At 39.7% G+C, this 18,663-nt stretch overlaps 3 protein-coding genes across 4 annotated transcripts; 1 reads left to right on the forward strand and 2 right to left on the reverse strand.

Moving 5' to 3' along the window:
• The first annotated feature begins 484 nt into the window (after positions 1–484).
• LOC104704958 (uncharacterized) lies at positions 485–3,631 on the forward strand. Of its 2 annotated transcripts, XM_087459574.1 has the most exons (5): positions 485–1,644; positions 1,745–1,855; positions 1,963–3,108; positions 3,213–3,300; positions 3,391–3,631. In XM_087459574.1, the coding sequence occupies exons 1-5, from the start codon at positions 595–597 to the stop codon at positions 3,411–3,413; spliced, it is 2,418 nt and encodes an 805-aa protein (XP_087315700.1). In that variant the 5' UTR covers positions 485–594; the 3' UTR covers positions 3,414–3,631. The 2 variants fall into 2 exon arrangements, with proteins under 2 accessions (XP_087315700.1, XP_087315701.1); XM_087459575.1 differs by lacking the exon at positions 3,391–3,631 and having other exon boundaries at positions 510–1,644; positions 3,213–3,311.
• On the reverse strand, positions 3,505–5,437 carry LOC104702730 (uncharacterized). The gene is made up of 2 exons (XM_010418640.3): positions 5,069–5,437; positions 3,505–4,984 (listed from the first exon to the last, which is right to left on the reverse strand). The coding sequence occupies exons 1-2, from the start codon at positions 5,372–5,374 to the stop codon at positions 3,707–3,709; spliced, it is 1,584 nt and encodes a 527-aa protein (XP_010416942.2). The 5' UTR covers positions 5,375–5,437; the 3' UTR covers positions 3,505–3,706.
• Positions 5,438–5,566: 129 nt separating this feature from the next.
• On the reverse strand, positions 5,567–8,063 carry LOC104702727 (putative ATP synthase 24 kDa subunit, mitochondrial). The gene is made up of 7 exons (XM_010418638.3): positions 7,865–8,063; positions 7,341–7,434; positions 6,895–7,039; positions 6,644–6,754; positions 6,214–6,360; positions 5,974–6,096; positions 5,567–5,881 (listed from the first exon to the last, which is right to left on the reverse strand). The coding sequence occupies exons 1-7, from the start codon at positions 7,901–7,903 to the stop codon at positions 5,818–5,820; spliced, it is 723 nt and encodes a 240-aa protein (XP_010416940.1). The 5' UTR covers positions 7,904–8,063; the 3' UTR covers positions 5,567–5,817.
• Positions 8,064–18,663: the final 10,600 nt, after the last annotated feature.

Consider the following 18,663-nt stretch of genomic DNA (forward strand, 5'->3'; position numbering starts at 1 on the left):
ATCTAAAACAAGAAAAACCACAAAAAACAGATGGTAGTCCAAGGATCTTCTAACCGCAATATTTGATCTGAAATAAAGTACACTGCAACTTCACACAAACGGATGATAATACAAAAACATACACAAACTACATATATATCATATAAACATTATAAATATCTTATAAATATTTAATAAATATCTAATAAAATCTTATAAAAACCTTATAAACTTTATAAATTACCTAAGAAAATTTTATAAATATTTGGATTGTGTCTTTGTCTCGCTAACCTTTCAGATTTAATGAGGAACATTTTTGAAAGGAAATTTTTAAAAATACCACACTTAAAAGAAGAAAGTATGAAAGAAAATTATAAGTGATTGATCTAATAGAGTCAGAGAAAGTTATCAGTGGACTGTTCTAAATTCTAATAATTCACATTAAATAATAATAATAAAAAAGTTAGAGTCCATATCAAACTCTCCTCTTGTGGGCTTAGTCGTTAATGCTAGGACGGCTTGATTCGTGACTAATACTCCCACCCACCCACTATCTTAAATGTTAACAGAACAAAACTTTGGATCTCATCATCTTTCTTTCTCCCGTTGACTTTGATGGCAGAGCTCCTCCAGCATTTCTCCCATGAATGCCCGTTGACTTCTCCAAAGATCGTCGCAGACGGGATTTGCAGCATTTGCTACAAAGATGAACTTGTCGAGTTGGCATGTAGCCCTTGCGATTTCAATCTCTGTAAAGCTTGCTCTCATCTGCCGCCAAAGGTGTCACATGATTTCCATCCGGATCATCCTCTAGAGTTTTGCCTACGTCAGTACGATCAGAAACCTGGACACATCCTCTGCTCCGGGTGTGGCAACATGTCTTCTGGTTCTTTCTACAAGTGTGAAGAGTGTGAGATCTACTTGGACATGGGCTGTGCGCAGAGTGAGAACATCTTCAGAGGATGGGATGACAAAGAGCTGCTCCATGACAGCCATTGTCACTTGCTTAAGAGGTGTAGACCGGGACCAGACGCTAGCGGTTCAGGTTCTTGCCTTCTCTGTGAGCTTACCCTCTCTCCCTCTACAATATGTTATGGTTGCGTTCACTGTTACTCATTTGTTCATGAACGCTGTATCGATTTTCCGAGAGAGATTTCACATCCTGCGCATCCAGCACACCCTCTCAGACGCCTTGATTACACACGAACTAGTTACTGTGATCTTTGCGGGGAAAAGATTGCCGGTGTTCCATTTGGTTGCCTAGAATGCGATTATGACGCTCATTTGAGGTGTCTAGATTCCTTTTTGCGAGGTCTTACGCACAAGTCTCATCCCCACAAGTTGATTTATAGAACTAAATCTCACATAAGTTTTACACAAAACTATCAATGCGAAATATGTAAGAAATGTAATGTGATATCTCTTGACTCTTTTTATTGCTGCATGGAATGTGGTATGGCTTTCCATTTCGAGTGTCTTGAGATACCTGAGTTTGTGGTCGAGAAGTCCCATCACATTCATCCACTTGTGTGCAAATTGCTCCCATATGAAAATGATTTTTTGGAGTATTGTGGCGTTTGCGAAACAATGGTATCCGCAGGACATCATGCTTATTCTTGTGAAGAATGTGATTTTCTAAGCCACATTGAATGCATTTTACGCAAGGTAATTAACATTTTCATTACAATTCTGTTTTTTTTTTTTTCCCTAATGATGCTGGTCGTGAAGACGATGACGTTCTACTCTGTATCATCATAATCTACAGGAAGCGCCTTCCCCATTATACTTGAAAGATCTTTACTCTTGCCGCAAAGACAACACGAGTTCAATTGATCAAGGGGACCATGATACCAATGACTTGAAACAAAAACTTATGGTACAAATTTTTCATTATAATTCATAGACTAGTGAAAAAAACACAAGTGCAAATTCTCTTCATTCAATGGTTGTGACTTGTGACTGCCCTTGGCTTGATTGATTCAGGTTAACAGTATGAAGGGGCATATACATGTGATGAGATTTGTTGATTTCAGTGAACTTGGTGAAAGTGCAAACTGCGAAATATGCAATACAAAAATACTTGTTAGCCCATGTAAATGCGAGACATGCAGCTTCCAGGCACATAATTTCTGCGCAGAGCTAGGGAGACCATTACAGCATCGAGTTCATAAGCATCCTTTGACACTCTTGCCAAAGGCCCCTGCAGGTGCAGGTGTTACTATGGATTGTAACATTTGCACAAAAGGAATAGAAGGGTTCAATCTCTTTTGTCGCCTATGCAATTTTGTCATCCATACCAATTGCATATTTAGAGGTAAACATTTATTTACAGAGTTACAAAGGGGGCAAAAAATCATAGGAAGCTGGGAAGGGACTAAATGCATTCAACAAAAGCATTATTTGAATCAAATTATGGTTTCAAAGTCATATCCGATGCCTTGTGCTATCTGTGAAGATAAGGTGTGTGGGAAAGACAAGACCATGCAAATGGCATCGCTTGATCTTTCAACATTTGACGAGCGTCTCATCATTCGAAACTCACTTGTTTCATGTATGAAGTGTGAAGATGTATACCATCCTCTGTGTGTTGAATTTGAAAGGCAAAAACGATTTTTTCCTCCAATACACCCTGATCACGACCTTAGAGTTTCATTTGTAAGTGGTTCCAAGTGCAGAGTTTGCAAGCTGGAAATTAAAAAGTATGGCTATAGTTGTTCCACTTGCGAAATCAGTTTCCATATTAAATGCATCAAAGCGGTAAGATCCTCAGCCAATATGAAGCCTAAGCCTCACAGTCACTATTTCTATCACTTTTGGATTGATGAATCGACGATCACTCGAAACTGCCGTGTGTGCGCTAAACCTTGTGGTGTGTCGTTCTACGGATGTATTAGCTGTGACTTCAACGTCCATGCAGAGTGTATTGGGTTTCCATCAAATGTGAAGAACCAAAAACATCAGCATACTCTCATGGAAGAAAATCGTAGTGTTTTCGGGGGGCTGCGTGCCTGCGTTCTCTGTGGAGAAAGTATTGGGACTAGGAGAGTATCAGGAAGTAAATACTGCAATGTGCATTATTCATGCAAACACTGTACGGACGTGTTTCACCTCAAATGCATAATGTCTACGGTAAAATTTAATTAGTCATCCTGTAGAAGTAGAACTTTAACCATTGTCTTTTTCGGTTTTTATGTTAAACTTTAAAAACATATGTTTTTTTCCGTGTCATACAGGATGACCGTGAAGCTGCAACAGAAGAAGATCAACTTAGAGACATCTATCTTATGTACCTTGAGCGTCATCTCTTGGAGGTGTTAAAAAGTGAGTCTTAGTTTGTTAACGCAACTTCCGTTATTCTCAAGTTATGCGTATCAACTTCTTCTCATTTTATTCTTATCTTTGTTTCAACAGATGAAGGAAGCCATTATTGGTAATTTGGTATTAATTAGTTTTGTACCCCTCCCTGTGTTAACTAAGGAAGGCTACTTCTCTTCTCTGAGGTTATGTCTCTTTGTTTCATCTGTGTTCACTTTTCTTCAGAGTGCCAAGTTTGATGCTGGTGTGCCTGTAGCACTGTTTTTGTCTAAAGTTCTTACATTTTACTACTTTTCAAAAACGTTTGCATTTTTTTAAACACGAATTTCTTACTATCTTCGTCATAACTCAATATTAGATTCGATGATATTCTTAACGACACATGAATTTACAAGAAAAAAACAGTGCAAAATTAGTTAAATTTTTCTTGCGAGTCTGGTACGTTGATGATGCTGATTTCTGAATGTAGTCTAGAACCTTGTGGAATTCCCAATGGCGCATTTTCACAAGAACAGTTATCAACAGCAAAGAGTTCCCACTTCTTAATCCCACATTTCTCCAATGCTGACTGCAATCTCTCTTTTTCTTTCTCTGCCGGGTACGAACCATCCGGTGTCACGAGCACAGCCCCGGTGTAAGACTGTCCCGCCACACGAGCTGCTCCATTGTAATGGAACAGCCCCCAACTTAGATCATCACACACATCCACTATAGTCCAAAACTCATTTGACACCACACCATTGTCCAAAACACTGAAACGAAATGTTGCAGGGACCTTTCCTCTCTTCACCGAGTATCTCCTCCTTCTCCACACTAGCTTCTCTTCAAGTGTCCTCACCTGAAACACGGGCTCATACCAAAACGACGACTTCCCTTTCCCTCTGTAAAAAAGCTGGTACTGACATGGAAACTGATCATAAGCAGGGTTTTGTCCAGCCACGACACGCCAGCTCCAATCCAATTCCCCTAACCATCCAACAAATAAGTCTTCCGCTGTATCATGACATAACTCCTTCCCTCGGAAACTCGTCATGGGAGGCACATAAGGCTTCCCAGGGATCTTTGCATCCAATTCGAGACAATTGTGTTTCTGTAGCACACAAAGAGAGAAAGCTTCAAAGTATGGACTCTCGTAAGAAGCAATGCATCTGTAGCTGCACACCTGATCCACAGGACTACATTGGTTCAAACACTGAAGAGCTTTCCGACAATTAGGATCCAAAAGACAGTTCAAAATCTGAGGTCCACAGTTTTTAACCATACAAGTAAGCGTCGAGAACCCTTTAGACCTCAAGTTTTGCAACACAGGAACTGGTCTTATGTAAGCGTTGATGATGACAAGCAGACAGAATCTTATATCATCAGAGTTACGACGTTCCCAAGCATCCCCCACTGTCTTCACTACCTCTGTCGTTTCTTTATCTTTGTTATTAACGCTTCCAATATCAGTCCCTCCAAGCCTGTTCATCAAATCTGAAGAAGACTCAAAGCAAATCATGTTTTTGATGTTTTTGCTGTTTTCCTGAACCCACTTCACAGATTCCGAGTTAGTAACAGCAACTAAAACCAAGATATCAGTCTGATTCAGTTCCTGTTTCAGAGTCAAAGCTCTCTGATCATTTGAACTCAAGATTTCATCATCAAAGACAAGCATTTCATAACCTTCATCAACCCATTTCAGTCTTCTTGCCTATTAATGAAAAAAAAAAAGATTGTAATCAAAATTGTCCCAAATTGTTAAGCGAGGGAGAGAAGAAGAAAACAAATTACTTACAGTGTGGAGCATAACTTCTTCCCAAGAAGTGGATTTGAGTGGGCTTACTGCTCCTTTACCGACGAGAGCAATCAATTTCACCGGAGGCTCAGACTCCTCTGTCTTCGTACTCTTCTCCGTCTCCAAAACCGAACGAACAATGGTTTTCGAACGGGAACCCACTGGTGCGTCATCTAAACCCAAAGGATGAGACCTCCGGAAGAAATTAACTTTAGAGAACGCCGCTCGAGGAGTGACAAACCGGTTGAGGAAAGGAGAAGACTCTCTCGTCCCGGGAAGAGAAGCTGCTCGGAGAGAAATCGCCATGGCTGTTTTGGCGAATACACACGCTAACGGTCTCTCTCTCACCCTTTATTAATTGTACATAAACAAGCCACGTGTTTACTTATGATTGGTTCAAAAATTTGTGTTCCTTCAATCAGATTTTAGAAAGTAGTAGAGAAATCCCAATCTTGGTTTAATTCGGTTTGTCACCAAACTTTGTTCTATTTAAACATCTCACTCAAAAGTATCATTTATCACCATTATCAAAACATGAAACCACGTTTGTGTCTAAAAATCTCAAAGCGTAAATATAACCACAGGAGAAAGTTAGAGAACAATTTTGGTATTCAAATCCATGGTGAGACCTTATTAATTTTGCCAAACCAAAAACAGAAGCAGTAAGGTGAACGATATCTTCTCTTTCTAGGCAAACATCTTCTTCTGCCTTTTCTTACAACAAATCAAATGTTTTTCAGGTTCAAACCTTAGATGAAGTTACGGATGTCCAAAGACTTCACATCGGGCATTTCCTCATCCTTGAATTCCTCCCTGAATATTTCCACAAATCCCACATCATGTTATGATGACATAGATTGAGATCAAAAAGATTTGATAAATGAGAAACATAAAGCAAAACTTACTTCTTTTTCTGAGATTCCATAGCTTCAACAGCATCACTCTTCAGCTCATCCAACTGTGCTTTGGCCATGCTGATCTCCAAATTTTCCTCGTATTTAGGAAGGTCTTCTTTCCTTATCCCAAGCCTGTTCAGATCAATGAGATGCAAACATGCACATTAGTTATATAATATGCAAATCGATACAAGGAGCCTTGAGATTTGTTCTTGTTTTGTATGGGTGGTTTGAAGAATGTTTACATACTTTTTGTTGCCTTTCTCAAACTCTGCAACCAAAAGATCCATTCCTTTCTTGTCGCTTCTCAGGAGAGGCTTCTTTATGTCCTTTTCGACTTTCTCCAAAGCCTCGAACATCATGGCCTCAGCACCAAGCTCATCAGTAAGCCCCCTCCTGCAAGATATATCACAAGCAGAAGAATAACTCAAAGACTATTATTAGCAATTTTCATTATGTTGCAAACAATAGCAGGACAAAGAGGGAAACAGGAAGATAGTTACGATGATGCAATTTTCAAGTAATTGCTGAACAATCACATTGAAGATATTAGAGGATGATACTTCCATTCTTCCCAATATAATAGAATTACTTTGATTAACACAAGAAGTGCAACTTTACGGGTGAGGGCAAACCATCCAAAAGAATGACTGAAACAAATTCGAAGTCTAACACCAACCTGGTGCGGATGTCCTGCAACTTCAACAAATATGCACGAGCATCTGGAATATCTTGAGTCTCAGTATCAATGTCATGTTTAATGCGTTGAGATTCTGAGAACATGTCTGCCCTGCATACCAAAAACGCAAGAAAAGGAACCAAATTAACAAGGTTGAAACATATGTGAAATTCGCTTCAGCGAAATCAGAAAGGTAAAACCAGGAAAATCCCATCAACATACATCCAAGAAAGGAGCAGCAAGAGGCTTACTTTTGCCTGATGGTCTTCATTACATTTGCATACTGTTTTACCGCAGCTGGGTCCTCTGGAGCAAGGGTGATCTTTTCCTTTCGGAGAATATCAACTGCAGCCTGGAATTTGTTCTTGATATCAAAGAAGACACCCTTCAACATCTCTGTCAAAAAGTGTAAAACTCGAGTCAATAATACTACACATCAGTGCTTGTCCGCTCTAAACACACACAAAAACTTTCAGCAACACATCGAACATAACCTATCATAAACCAGATACATATATAAATTCAACAGAGAAGTAAAGAGATAAAGTCAACTTCTTCACAAGATAACTAGCAGAACAACAGTCCTAGCAATCACGGCCTGGGTTTCACAAGATTATATTTACATTGACCAATATAGTTTTCCTACACATTTTATCTCGAGATGCTAAACTCAAAAGATATCAGTTTTATTGCATACCATCTCCTTTAAATGTTGGACGAGCAGCTTCCTTGGCAAAGGCTCTGACTGGAATAGCATGTTGCTGCTGGAAAATGACCAGACTTCCCTGTAGCTGCATAATGAGAGTAAGATAAGCTGCAGCTAATCAATGGAATAGCATACTGTTGCTGCAAAATAACCAGACTTGTCGCAATTGCAAATCATCTCATCGTCGTTGGAAACACACACAACACATAGAAATTGATACCGTACAAGACTATTGGAAACTTAATCATTCGATTAAACAAACTCTCCGATCGAGCGAGATTGTACTACAGAAGATAACAACAAATTTCGACAACGACATTGAAATGACACACCATAAGATGTGATTCCGCGATATCGATACCGTAAAATCCATAATCTCACATAAATCATCGCATCGAATATGCGTATAGAACCCAGAGGAATCAAACAAAAACCGAAAAAGAGAAAGGACAAGCAGATGTCGCATTCGGATTTGGATGATAGAGAAGAAGAATCGAGGGAGAGAGTATGAATACCTGCTTAGATGTGGAGAGGAAGCGAGAAGCGTACGCCATTTGCTCGATCGGATCGGATCGAATCTGTGAAGAGATGACGAAATTAGGGTTTGAGGTTTGTTTTGAGATCCCCTATCTGAGACGGAGCAGAAGAAAGTAACAAACTAGTCCAGTCGCTCGCTCTTTTACGGAGTCCAGCTTCATTGTACAGCGTTGATTTCCATCAACGGCTCAGATTTATTCCGGATAAAATACTTGTAAAATGTTTGTAAATAATAATAATTGTACAAACATTTTACAAGTATTTTATTTGAATTCAGTTTTGTTGAGTTTTTGTAGTAATAATAATTAAAAGAAAAAAACACTAAAATTATAGCTAATTTATTTTCAAAATAATAAAATAAGAAAAATATTTTAATATCCCTTATATATTAAAAGAAAAGCATTCTTCAAAAAAAGCTCACGTGTTGTCGCCGCCAGAGAGTTTTGTACTCAATTTATTATTTGCCTTTAATATTCTATAATATTACATAAAACTGTCATTGCTATTCAATTTATTTATATACACAATATTTTGTTCCTATAAATGCTAAAATTAGTAAATATTATTCAAATGTTAATAAATATTATCCTTTACATGTTTTCGAAATTATTTTAAAACCTATGTATTATAATATAATAAAAAATTATAATAGGAGATATAAAAAATATTTATTAAAATCATATTTTCAAAAATATAAATAATATTACTTATTACTGTTTAAAACTTTTTGACCAAAAAAAATTGAAATTAATTTTGAATAATAGATATTGGAAAATACTTTTAAAAAAAATTGACGGCATCTTAAATTTATTTTAAACTATACAATATTTAAACTCATGTAAATCCTAATTTTCAGTTTTTCATATAGAAAATTTCTGATATATAAGACTAACATATATTAAAGATTTATTAATTTCAAAATTAGCATATTAAAAAATATAAAATCTGATATATATTTTAATATTATTTTTTAAAGATTTCGAAGGACGGATTTTTATAGATAAAAAAATATTATACCTCTTATGGAGTATGGCTATCGGGACGAGTTTGACCCGCTTAAGAATTTAGATCATTCGTTTCGAGAAGTTTTAATCTTTTTGATGGTTTTATTCGTTTCATAATTTACAAGTTTTATACAATTCTGATTAATCACTAATTCGGTAAACGTTAGATTTTCGGGTATGTTGTTTTGTGAATCTTAATTTTATGCTGAAACCTTTATTATTTCAAAAATCACAAACTGAATGAAACCAAACTACTGTAAATGATTTAACAAATAATTATATCTATAAATGTAACTCTATATGTACATAATATATTACAAACCTTATAGTAAACATACTTTTTGATATCAATCACGCACGTACGTTGGGTCCGTACCTAGTGATATTTATAAAAAAATAGAATATATACCTAAAATAAGAGTGATCAGTGACCTACAAATATACTCAGATTTTTCTATTATCCCGAATTAACTCATTCTCTAGAGACCTATTTAATAACCTATGGCTATGGGGAGGGTCTTCGGCAAAACTAAAAATAAAATAAAATACAAGACCTCTTGATAAATAATAAAAAATTCCTAAAAATTGGGTTCTTTTATTTTAAGAAATATGTAAAAATTAACTTTAAATATACGACAAATGCCTATCATGTTTACCCCTAAAATGGTCCTCCAAAGGTAATCATAAAAAAGAAGGTGATGGAATCCGGGACGATGGCCAGTATACGGACACGGACGAGGACCAGAGCGCGCAAGGAACCAGGACGTAACTGTGTCTGGAATTAGACAGCCCTCATCCCAAACACCGAACCTGATGCTCGGAGCTACAACAAGGAGCCGGACCGCAGCTAGGACCGCAAGGAAGAAGTGCCTCATCTTTGTCCAAGTTTTCGTCCAGGAACAAGCGGAACTCGACCGCGGCCCCAACCGACCCGACGAGCAGCCAACAGAGGCTTTTCTAACGGTCTTCACCATCTCACAAGGGTGAAGACCTCCAAGTCATTAGGGAAAGTAGTACTCTTTTTCCTACCTTGGGTTTGTCCCTACGTGGTTTACCAAGGGGATTTTAACGAGGCTATGGACCCTAGTGCATGGTCATAGACCACTTCGGCCGCGTGGCCATTCTATCCTTAGTTTTATTTCTCTTTTAAGACTATGTCCTGAATGCTGCGTTTTATCTCCACCCACGTGTTTAGGGTTTGGGAGCTCCCTTATGTAAGCAGCCCTATATAAAGGGCCTAGACCCTATCATGTAAGTAGACTATTAAGAATAAAGAACAAGAAGTTATCCTTCTCTCTCGTTTTCAGTGATTGAAACGAAACCCTAGAAGTTGTACCAACCGGGTTCGTTAGCTACTAGTTTGGCCGTATCGCAAGGAGATCCATCCCTTGTGTGTCGCTACCTCATTCCACGTCTATCCCCATCTACCCGAGAGACAAACGAGTCGAGCATCTCCTCGCGAGTCTCTCTCCATCCGTTCTTGTCGTTCCTTTGTGCCGTTTCCTTCCATACATCGTTCCCACCGCCGATTCCATCCGTTCACGGCCCAACCGAGCCGTACTTTCGAATCGTTCCGCAGGGTTTGCTCCGTCCGTACGTCCGTGGTTCACGTCCGTAGTCCGGGGTCACATCAGTTGGTATCAGAGCCGAAAGTTCCTCATAAGGTCGTATCTTTCCTTCCCTTACGTCCTTGTACGGTCAAGTTTGAGTCTTGATTAGGGTCTTGTCCGTTTGTCTAAAGTTTTGTTCTTGCTAGGTCTTTAGTGTTCTTGAGCTGTTCTTCGCTTTGGTAGTTTAGATCCATAAAGTTGTGTTTTTTCGCTTGGTCGTTGTTAGTGGTGGCCTAAAGGCCACGTGTAGCGATTAGAGTCCCAACGCGTGAGATCCGTTTTTGTTTTAGTCTTAGGTTGTCGTGTAGTGCTTTTACTTTTGCTTTTTACTTTACCTTTTTCCAATCATTAGCTGTCCAAGGTTTGTCCGATTTGTTGAACCTATCAAACAGAAAACCCACGCGTTCATTCTTTGTGTAGGATCTTTTCTGAACGGACACGCGTCACGGATTGACTGACAGTACCGATTGCCACCGTCCGACACGACCGTACGCCGGAGGACATATCAACCGCCGCAGTACCCACTACTGACCGCCGGTGGTATCACTTCTCCAACCAGCCACTGCGTAGACCACCGTCCGAACAGTATCTGGCCGTTGTCCGTACCGCGGCCACCGTCCGTACAGCTGACATGGCCGCACAACCTGGAGAGCCGCTTCCACCCCCGGAAATCGGGACAGTCTTAGCCGAGATCCGGACTCAACTAGCCCAGCTAGGGAACCGGGTACAATGGATAGAGGACGGACAACGAAAACCCGCGGCTCGTGGACCGCCTGTCCAAGATCGCCAACGGCGCTATGAACCGGTTCCAGGAGGGACGTCCAATGAAGACGATGGCCCACCCTACCAAGGGAGACACCCTCGACATAGGGACGATCATGAGGACGATCAACCCTACCGTCCAGTCGAACCGGGTCACAAACTCACGGCCCCGACGTTTGCCGGAAAAGTTGATCCGGAGGCATATCTCGATTGGGAGGGAAGGATGGATCATATATTCGCCTGTTACAACTACCCCGAACCCAAGAAGATCGCCTATGCAGCCGCCCAGTTCATGGACCATGCCCTTACGTGGTGGGATCGTTCCGAAGCTGACCGAAGGAGGAACGGGGAACGCGCCTTACCGCATTGGGAGGCCATGAAGAACGAGATGAGACGCCGGTACGTGCCACCGCTGTACCACCGCGAGCTCCAGCGAAGGTTCCGCAAGCTGTCCCAAGGAGCCAAGAGCGTTGAGGACTACTATGAAGAGTTCGAACATCTTCGCAACCGGCTGGAGGTCGAAGATACCATAGAGGGATTGATGGCCCAGTTCTTGGACGGGCTACAAGACCGCATTGCACGGAAGGTAGAACGTTTAACGTACAACTCGTTCGATGAACTCTTGCACCTAGCAATGCAAGTCGAACAGCAGATCAGATCAAGAGAAAGGCCAACACCATCCACCGCTCTCGCGCTCAAGGGACGCCTAGTTGGTCGCCCAATTCGTTCCCAGGACCGGGAGGGCACCGCGGGCAAGAGAAGTCCAAGGCCGTCACCATTGACTCACGGTTCAAACCAAGGGACCAGAACAAGGACTCTCGTACCGACCCCAGGCCGCAACCGACCGAAGGACGTAGCCGAGACATAATATGCTTCAAGTGCCAAGGTCGAGGCCACTACGCCCGAGATTGTCCCAATCCGCGTACCATTACCATTACTGCATCGGGGGAACTTGAATCCGAGGACGACGACGAACCTTATGAGCCGAACAACGCTAAGGAGGTCGAGGAAACCGTCGCCGAGCCTGACAAGGGAGAGCTGCTTATGATCCGGCGGGTCCTTAATACTAGCCAGTGTCCGGACGATACGCACCAGCGGGACAACATATTCCACACGCGATGCACTGTAAGTGGGAAGGTTTGTGGCTTGATCATTGATGGTGGATCTTGCACCAATGTGTCCAGTTCCTACATGGTCAAGAAACTATCTCTTGGTACCACAAACCATCCTAAACCCTACAAACTCAAATGGTTGAATGACAAGGCCATGGTCCAATTCACCGAACAGGTCACAGTCCCGTTTAGTGTAGGCCCCTATAAAGACCAAGTCTTGTGTGACGTGGTTCCGATACAAGCTAGCCACCTCCTTTTGGGGCGTTCTTGGCAGTTTGATAAGCGGACCTCTCACTGTGGCCACACCAACCAATACTCCTTTGTGCATGATAACAAGCGTATTTGCCTAAAACCATTGAGTCCCACACAAGTTTGTGAGCTGCAATCGAAAATGTCTAAGGAACCGAGTACTAAAATGAACTTCTTGATTAATGCTAGTACGGTTAGGAGATCACTTAGTGACTCCACTTGTCAAGACTTATTGATGGTCTTTAAGGATGTTGTGAGTATAGGTACGGAGCAGGACGCCGTCGCGGCCATGATCAGACCGCTCCTACGACGGTACCAAGACGTGTTTCCGGATGAATTACCGCACGGTCTACCACCACTTCGCGGCATTGAGCATCAGATCGACCTCTTACCCGGAGCCCAGCTCCCAAACCGTCCTGCCTACCGCGTGAATCCCGAGGAGGCCAAGGAGCTTGAACGCCAAGTATCCGAACTCATGAAGCAGGAATACGTCCGAGAGAGCCTTAGTCCATGCGCGGTGCCAGTCTTGTTGGTACCTAAGAAGGATGGGACATGGCGTATGTGCGTGGATTGTCGGGCAGTAAACAACATCACCATCAAGTACCGCCATCCCATTCCGCGCCTAGACGACATGCTTGATGAACTCAGCGGTTCCACCATCTTCTCCAAGATAGACCTTGAAAGTAGCTATCATCAAGTGAGGATGAAAGAGGGAGATGAGTGGAAAACCGCGTTCAAAACCAAGCAAGGTTTGTACGAATGGTTGGTAATGCCATTCGGTCTATCTAATGCTCCCTCCACCTTTATGAGACTGATGAACCATGTCCTTAGGGTCTATATCAACAAGTTTGTGGTTGTTTACTTTGATGACATCCTTGTTTATAGTAAATGCCTTGAGGAACATTTAGAACATATGTCCTTGGTCTTGGACACTCTTAGGGAGAACAAACTGTACGCTAACCTTAAGAAATGCGTGTTTGGAGCTAACGAGCTAGTTTTCCTAGGCTTTGTTGTAAGTGCGCAGGGGCTTAAGGTGGACAATGACAAGATCAAGGCCATTGAGGAATGGCCGACCCCGACCAATATCAGTTAAGTCCGGAGCTTTCACGGCCTGGCCAGTTTCTATAGGCAGTTCGTGCGGGATTTCAGTTCGGTAGCTGCACCACTTACCGCCACCATAAAGAAGAGTGTTGAGTTCAAGTGGGGACCGGCCCAGGAAGCAGCCTTCCGCGCGCTCAAGCACCGACTGACACACGCGCCTCTATTGGCCTTACCGGATTTCAGCAAAACCTTTGAAGTGGAGTGCGACGCGTCCGGGGTGGGCATTGGAGCCGTCTTGACGCAAGGAAGCAATCCTATTGCCTACTTCAGTGAGAAGCTCAGCGGACCGACGCTCAATTACCCAACCTACGACAAGGAGCTGTACGCCTTAGTCCGCGCGATGGAAACTTGGCAACATTATCTGTTGGCCAAGGAGTGTGTCATTCATACCGACCATGAGACGTTGAAGCACTTGCGTGGCCAGACCAACCTGAAGAGGAGGCACGCCAAGTGGCTGGAGTTTATCGAAACCTTCCCTTACGTCATCAAGTACAAGAAGGACAAGGAGAATGTTGTGGCCGACGCACTTTCACGGCGCCATACGCTGATCACCACCATGGACGCACGGATCCTCGGGTTTGAGCACATCAAGGACGCGTATGGTTTGGACCCGGACTTCGCTGAGTGCTACCGAGAGCATGGTAAAGGGAGCTATACCAAGTTCTTCGTACATGACGGGTTCCTATTCAAAGAGAGGCGCATGTGCGTCCCGGCTGGATCGATGCGGGAGTTATTAATGAGGGAAGCACATGGAGGAGGGCTTACGGGGCACTTTGGCGTAGCCAAAACAATGGCCATCCTGAAGGAGCACTTCTATTGGCCTAAGATGAAGCGCATGGTGGAGAAATTCTGCGGTAGTTGCATTATGTGCCGGACGGCCAAGTCCACCACGCGTCCCTATGCCCTGTACACGCCCCTTCCGATCGCATCAAGTCCGTGGGTTGACCTATCTATGGATTTTGTCCTTGGTCTACCACCGTGCGACAAGAAGGACGCTATTTTCGTGGTCGTGGACCATTTCTCCAAAATGGCCCATTTTATACCATGCAACAAGACCAACGATGCCATGCACATCGCCAACCTGTTCTTCCGAGAAGTAGTGCGGCTACACGGCCTCCCGCGCACCATTGTGTCCGATCGCGAGCCCAAGTTCCTCGGCCATTTCTGGAGGACAATATGGAGAAAGCTCGGTACACGGCTGTTGTACTCGACAGCGTGTCATCCGCAGACGGACGGCCAAACCGAGGTGGTTAACCGCACCCTCGGAGCACTACTACGGACCACCATCGGCAATAACAGGAAGACTTGGGTCGAATGCCTTCCATTTGTGGAGTTCGCCTACAACCTTGCCACGCACTCGGCCATCCAGAAACATAAAGTTGATTAGTACAGTAGTATGCAACCAATTGTATCATCCTTGTAAACAATTGTTATTATTCTTACGTATGATTCTATTTTTGTTAAAGTACTTACTTTTATATTCACTAGAGCGTCGATTTATTTGATATATTTTGATAAAAATTATATATGATTGATTATGGTTATAAAATATTATCTCATAAAAAAAAATTAGTATTAAAGAAAAAAAATTAAATTTCAGATACACAATTTTTATAAATATAAAAATCAGTTGTGTTATAAAATCAAATCTGATTAAAAAAATCATAAATCTAACTTGACGTCCAGGCGAAGCAAATCAAACTGATGACCTCACATATCCTAAACCATTTTTTTTGACCACCAGAAAAACGAAACAATTTTATAATCATGAATTTAACTCGTTTTCATATTTAATTGATCGCTACCACCTATGTTTTCGTGTTTTTATTCAATATTTTTTTATTCTTCGTATTCTTTCTTGTCATATTCATTGTCAAATTTTGTGTTAATTGTTATCGTAACTTTTACAGTTTGGTTCTTCGTTATACTCTTTTTCTTTTTCTTCCTCGTCAACTTCTTCACATTCTTCCACTGAAAAACCTTTTTTTAGACTACCACACAACTTGTTAACCCATCAAACTCCAAGAACAAAATCATTTCTTTTCTCATGAAATTTGTGAAATTCATGATTACCAGCATAGTCCACACATGCACCCAATTATTGACAATTTTATCCATATACTTAGATCCACGCGTTTAGAAATTTCTCAAACCAAAATCTTTACTTGGTTTATAATATTTTAAAAGCATAATAAAATGTACTAATAATTATTTATTTAATATGAATCATATGATATATAGAAATATGAGTACACTATAAGAACATATTAATTATAAATAAATAATATAAATTATATTATATCATCAAATAATATCAACCGTATCATATTATCAAATAACCTTAACCGTGACAACTGTAACCTTGGTCATGCCTATGTATAGCCCCTGTTTTAGAAACCGCTAGGCGCTAGTCGGGCGGTCGGGTGGGCCTAGCGCCTATCGAGAAAATCAGAGATTAAACGGGGATTAATCGGGGACTAGTTTTTAGGTTATTTTATTAAATTAATAGTAAATTAAAAATATATAGTACTAAATATATGTATAATTATGTTTATGTGAAAATAAAAATATCAAATAAAATATAAAGTTATAGTATTGTCTTTAAAATTACGGTAAAAACATAATAACGTAATATTAAGAAAACAAATTATGATTTTAATTAAAAGTTTGTACATTAGTTATTGTAAAACATCATAAACTCTTAATTTAAATGTTTAAATAACAAAAATATATATATTTGATTTATATTTGGCTCCAAAAATAATCGGTATATACAAAATTATGCGGGAATTAATCGGATTAGACGGTATAATCGAATAATCAATGCTAGGCGGGGATTAGTCATTAATCGAGGCGGAGATGGTGGGCCTAGCGATTTTACGGAGCGTAATCGGTGCTAGGCAGAAATTTTTAAAACAAGGTGTATAGCTAATAAAACATATGTATTTGTCGTCCATCTTTCTTCTTTAAACCTCAAAAATTGACTCAAACATCAAATTAAGGTATTGCAATGTCAATCCTTCTTCCTTACACCCAAAAATAAAAAATTAATGAAAGAATATCAATTCATCTATAAAATCATACACAAACATATGTTTTACAGCTCATAAGAAATAAAAAGCACAAATTTTCATACATAAATAAGATAATTTATGTTTTGCATTAATATTTATAATAGTTTAAACTTTTAAAAGGTTTCGAAATATAAAATTTGAACCTTTTAAAAATTTTCAATATTTATAATATTTTAAACTTTTAAAATTTAAAACTTATAATATTTAAAAAAAATTTAAAGCTAAGAAATTTTAAAAGTTTAAATATTATAAATATTTAAACTTTTAATTTTTTTAAATATTATAATATTTTTTGAAACTGTTTGAAGTTTTAATTTGATCAAATAAAAAACCAGATCAAACCAAATAAAATTTTTAAACTTGGCCGCCTGATAAATCAAGTTTTCCTGCTCATTCGTTGTTGGAAGCATATTAATCTTATTTATACTGGTTCTGAACTATTGTCTAAAAAATTTCTAGCCGATATGAGATATTGTGTTTAGTTATTTGATTTCCATAAATTTAAAATTTTCCTTTTTCAAAAAAATTACGTAAATTTAAAAAATGTTAATGAATGACATGTCAAAATAGGTTGTTTAAAATAATTCTTTATATAAAAAATTCTGGAAATTGTATAAAATGTTAATAAGTGATATGTCAAATTTCTATTGGTTGTTTAAAATCCTATGTGGACGGCCTTATGAGCTTATAGCTCATACCTTTTATTAGTATAGATTTACCAAATAGCTGCCAAACTATAACAAAAATGTGATAATACTCAAGTGTCACATTTCCATTTGAATTAAATCTTGATATGACTACAGAACCTGCACATATTTTCTATAAATTTGAACCCTTCTTTATGGAGAAGGATTTCTCTGGTAATCATTATTATTGAACCCATGATTAGACATATTCTGGTCGTCTAACCAGAGCCAGCCTATCAGGTCCGCGGCGTAAGACAAGTTCAACATGTGCATTTGCACTGGGACCTTAATTTTTTAACAAAATTTTGTTATATTTTAAGACATTTTTTCATAGAAAAGTCATATTTTAGGATATTTTTCAAAAATATTGTTATATATAAGAATTATTGCAAAAACATTTTAAAAAATATACATAGCCCATAAAATTGATGAGCCGGACCTGCAGCCCATAGGCCGAACCAGCTTGCGGTCAAAATTTGGCTTTCTTTTTCATAATTGTTTATTTAGTCTAGTGGTATAATCATAGCTAGTTATGAGCCATTTATTTACCCTCGTTTGAATAGCGACGATGTATAATTTCTTGTTTTTGTCCTGTTTTTTCCTTAAACAAAACTTTGAATTAAAATAAAAAAATTCAGCTTACATTTTTCTTTGATTGTGGTCTTAGAAAACTTAGCACCGCTCTGACTCTAACCCATATTTTGACACAACTCAGACATTACGTACGTTGTTAACAAAACTAAGACATTTCGGACTCACCACGAACTTTAACTCCCAACCCCAAGCGGCCAAGCCCATCACTTATATCATCCTCTTTATATCCATGATCATGCAATGATGCAATATATCACTAACCATTCGCTCAACCATTTTAATCAATTTACTTTGTCGTTTTCATGACTTACCAAATCATTTGTTACTTTCCATATTTAGTACTATTCTATAAAATATAACCACCTGACCTAACTAACTACTATAAGTGTGTCCAAGTGACCAACTACTTATCCCTCCCGAAGATCTCCACTTCAGTCCGAAAGAATCAATCTTACTCCTTGAACCACCTTTCCAAGCTTTTCATATGTCAATTTGGGCACGTGATTGCTTCCATACTTGGTACAAAACTCGACTATCCCTTTCGGCTTTCCGGGCTCCTTCTTAGGAATATTTGGCTTTCCGTCT

This window comes from Camelina sativa, chromosome 7 (genome assembly GCF_030686135.1).
Source record: "Camelina sativa cultivar CO46 ecotype springtype chromosome 7, ASM3068613v1".
In the NCBI taxonomy this organism is placed as follows: Eukaryota; Viridiplantae; Streptophyta; class Magnoliopsida; order Brassicales; family Brassicaceae; genus Camelina; species Camelina sativa.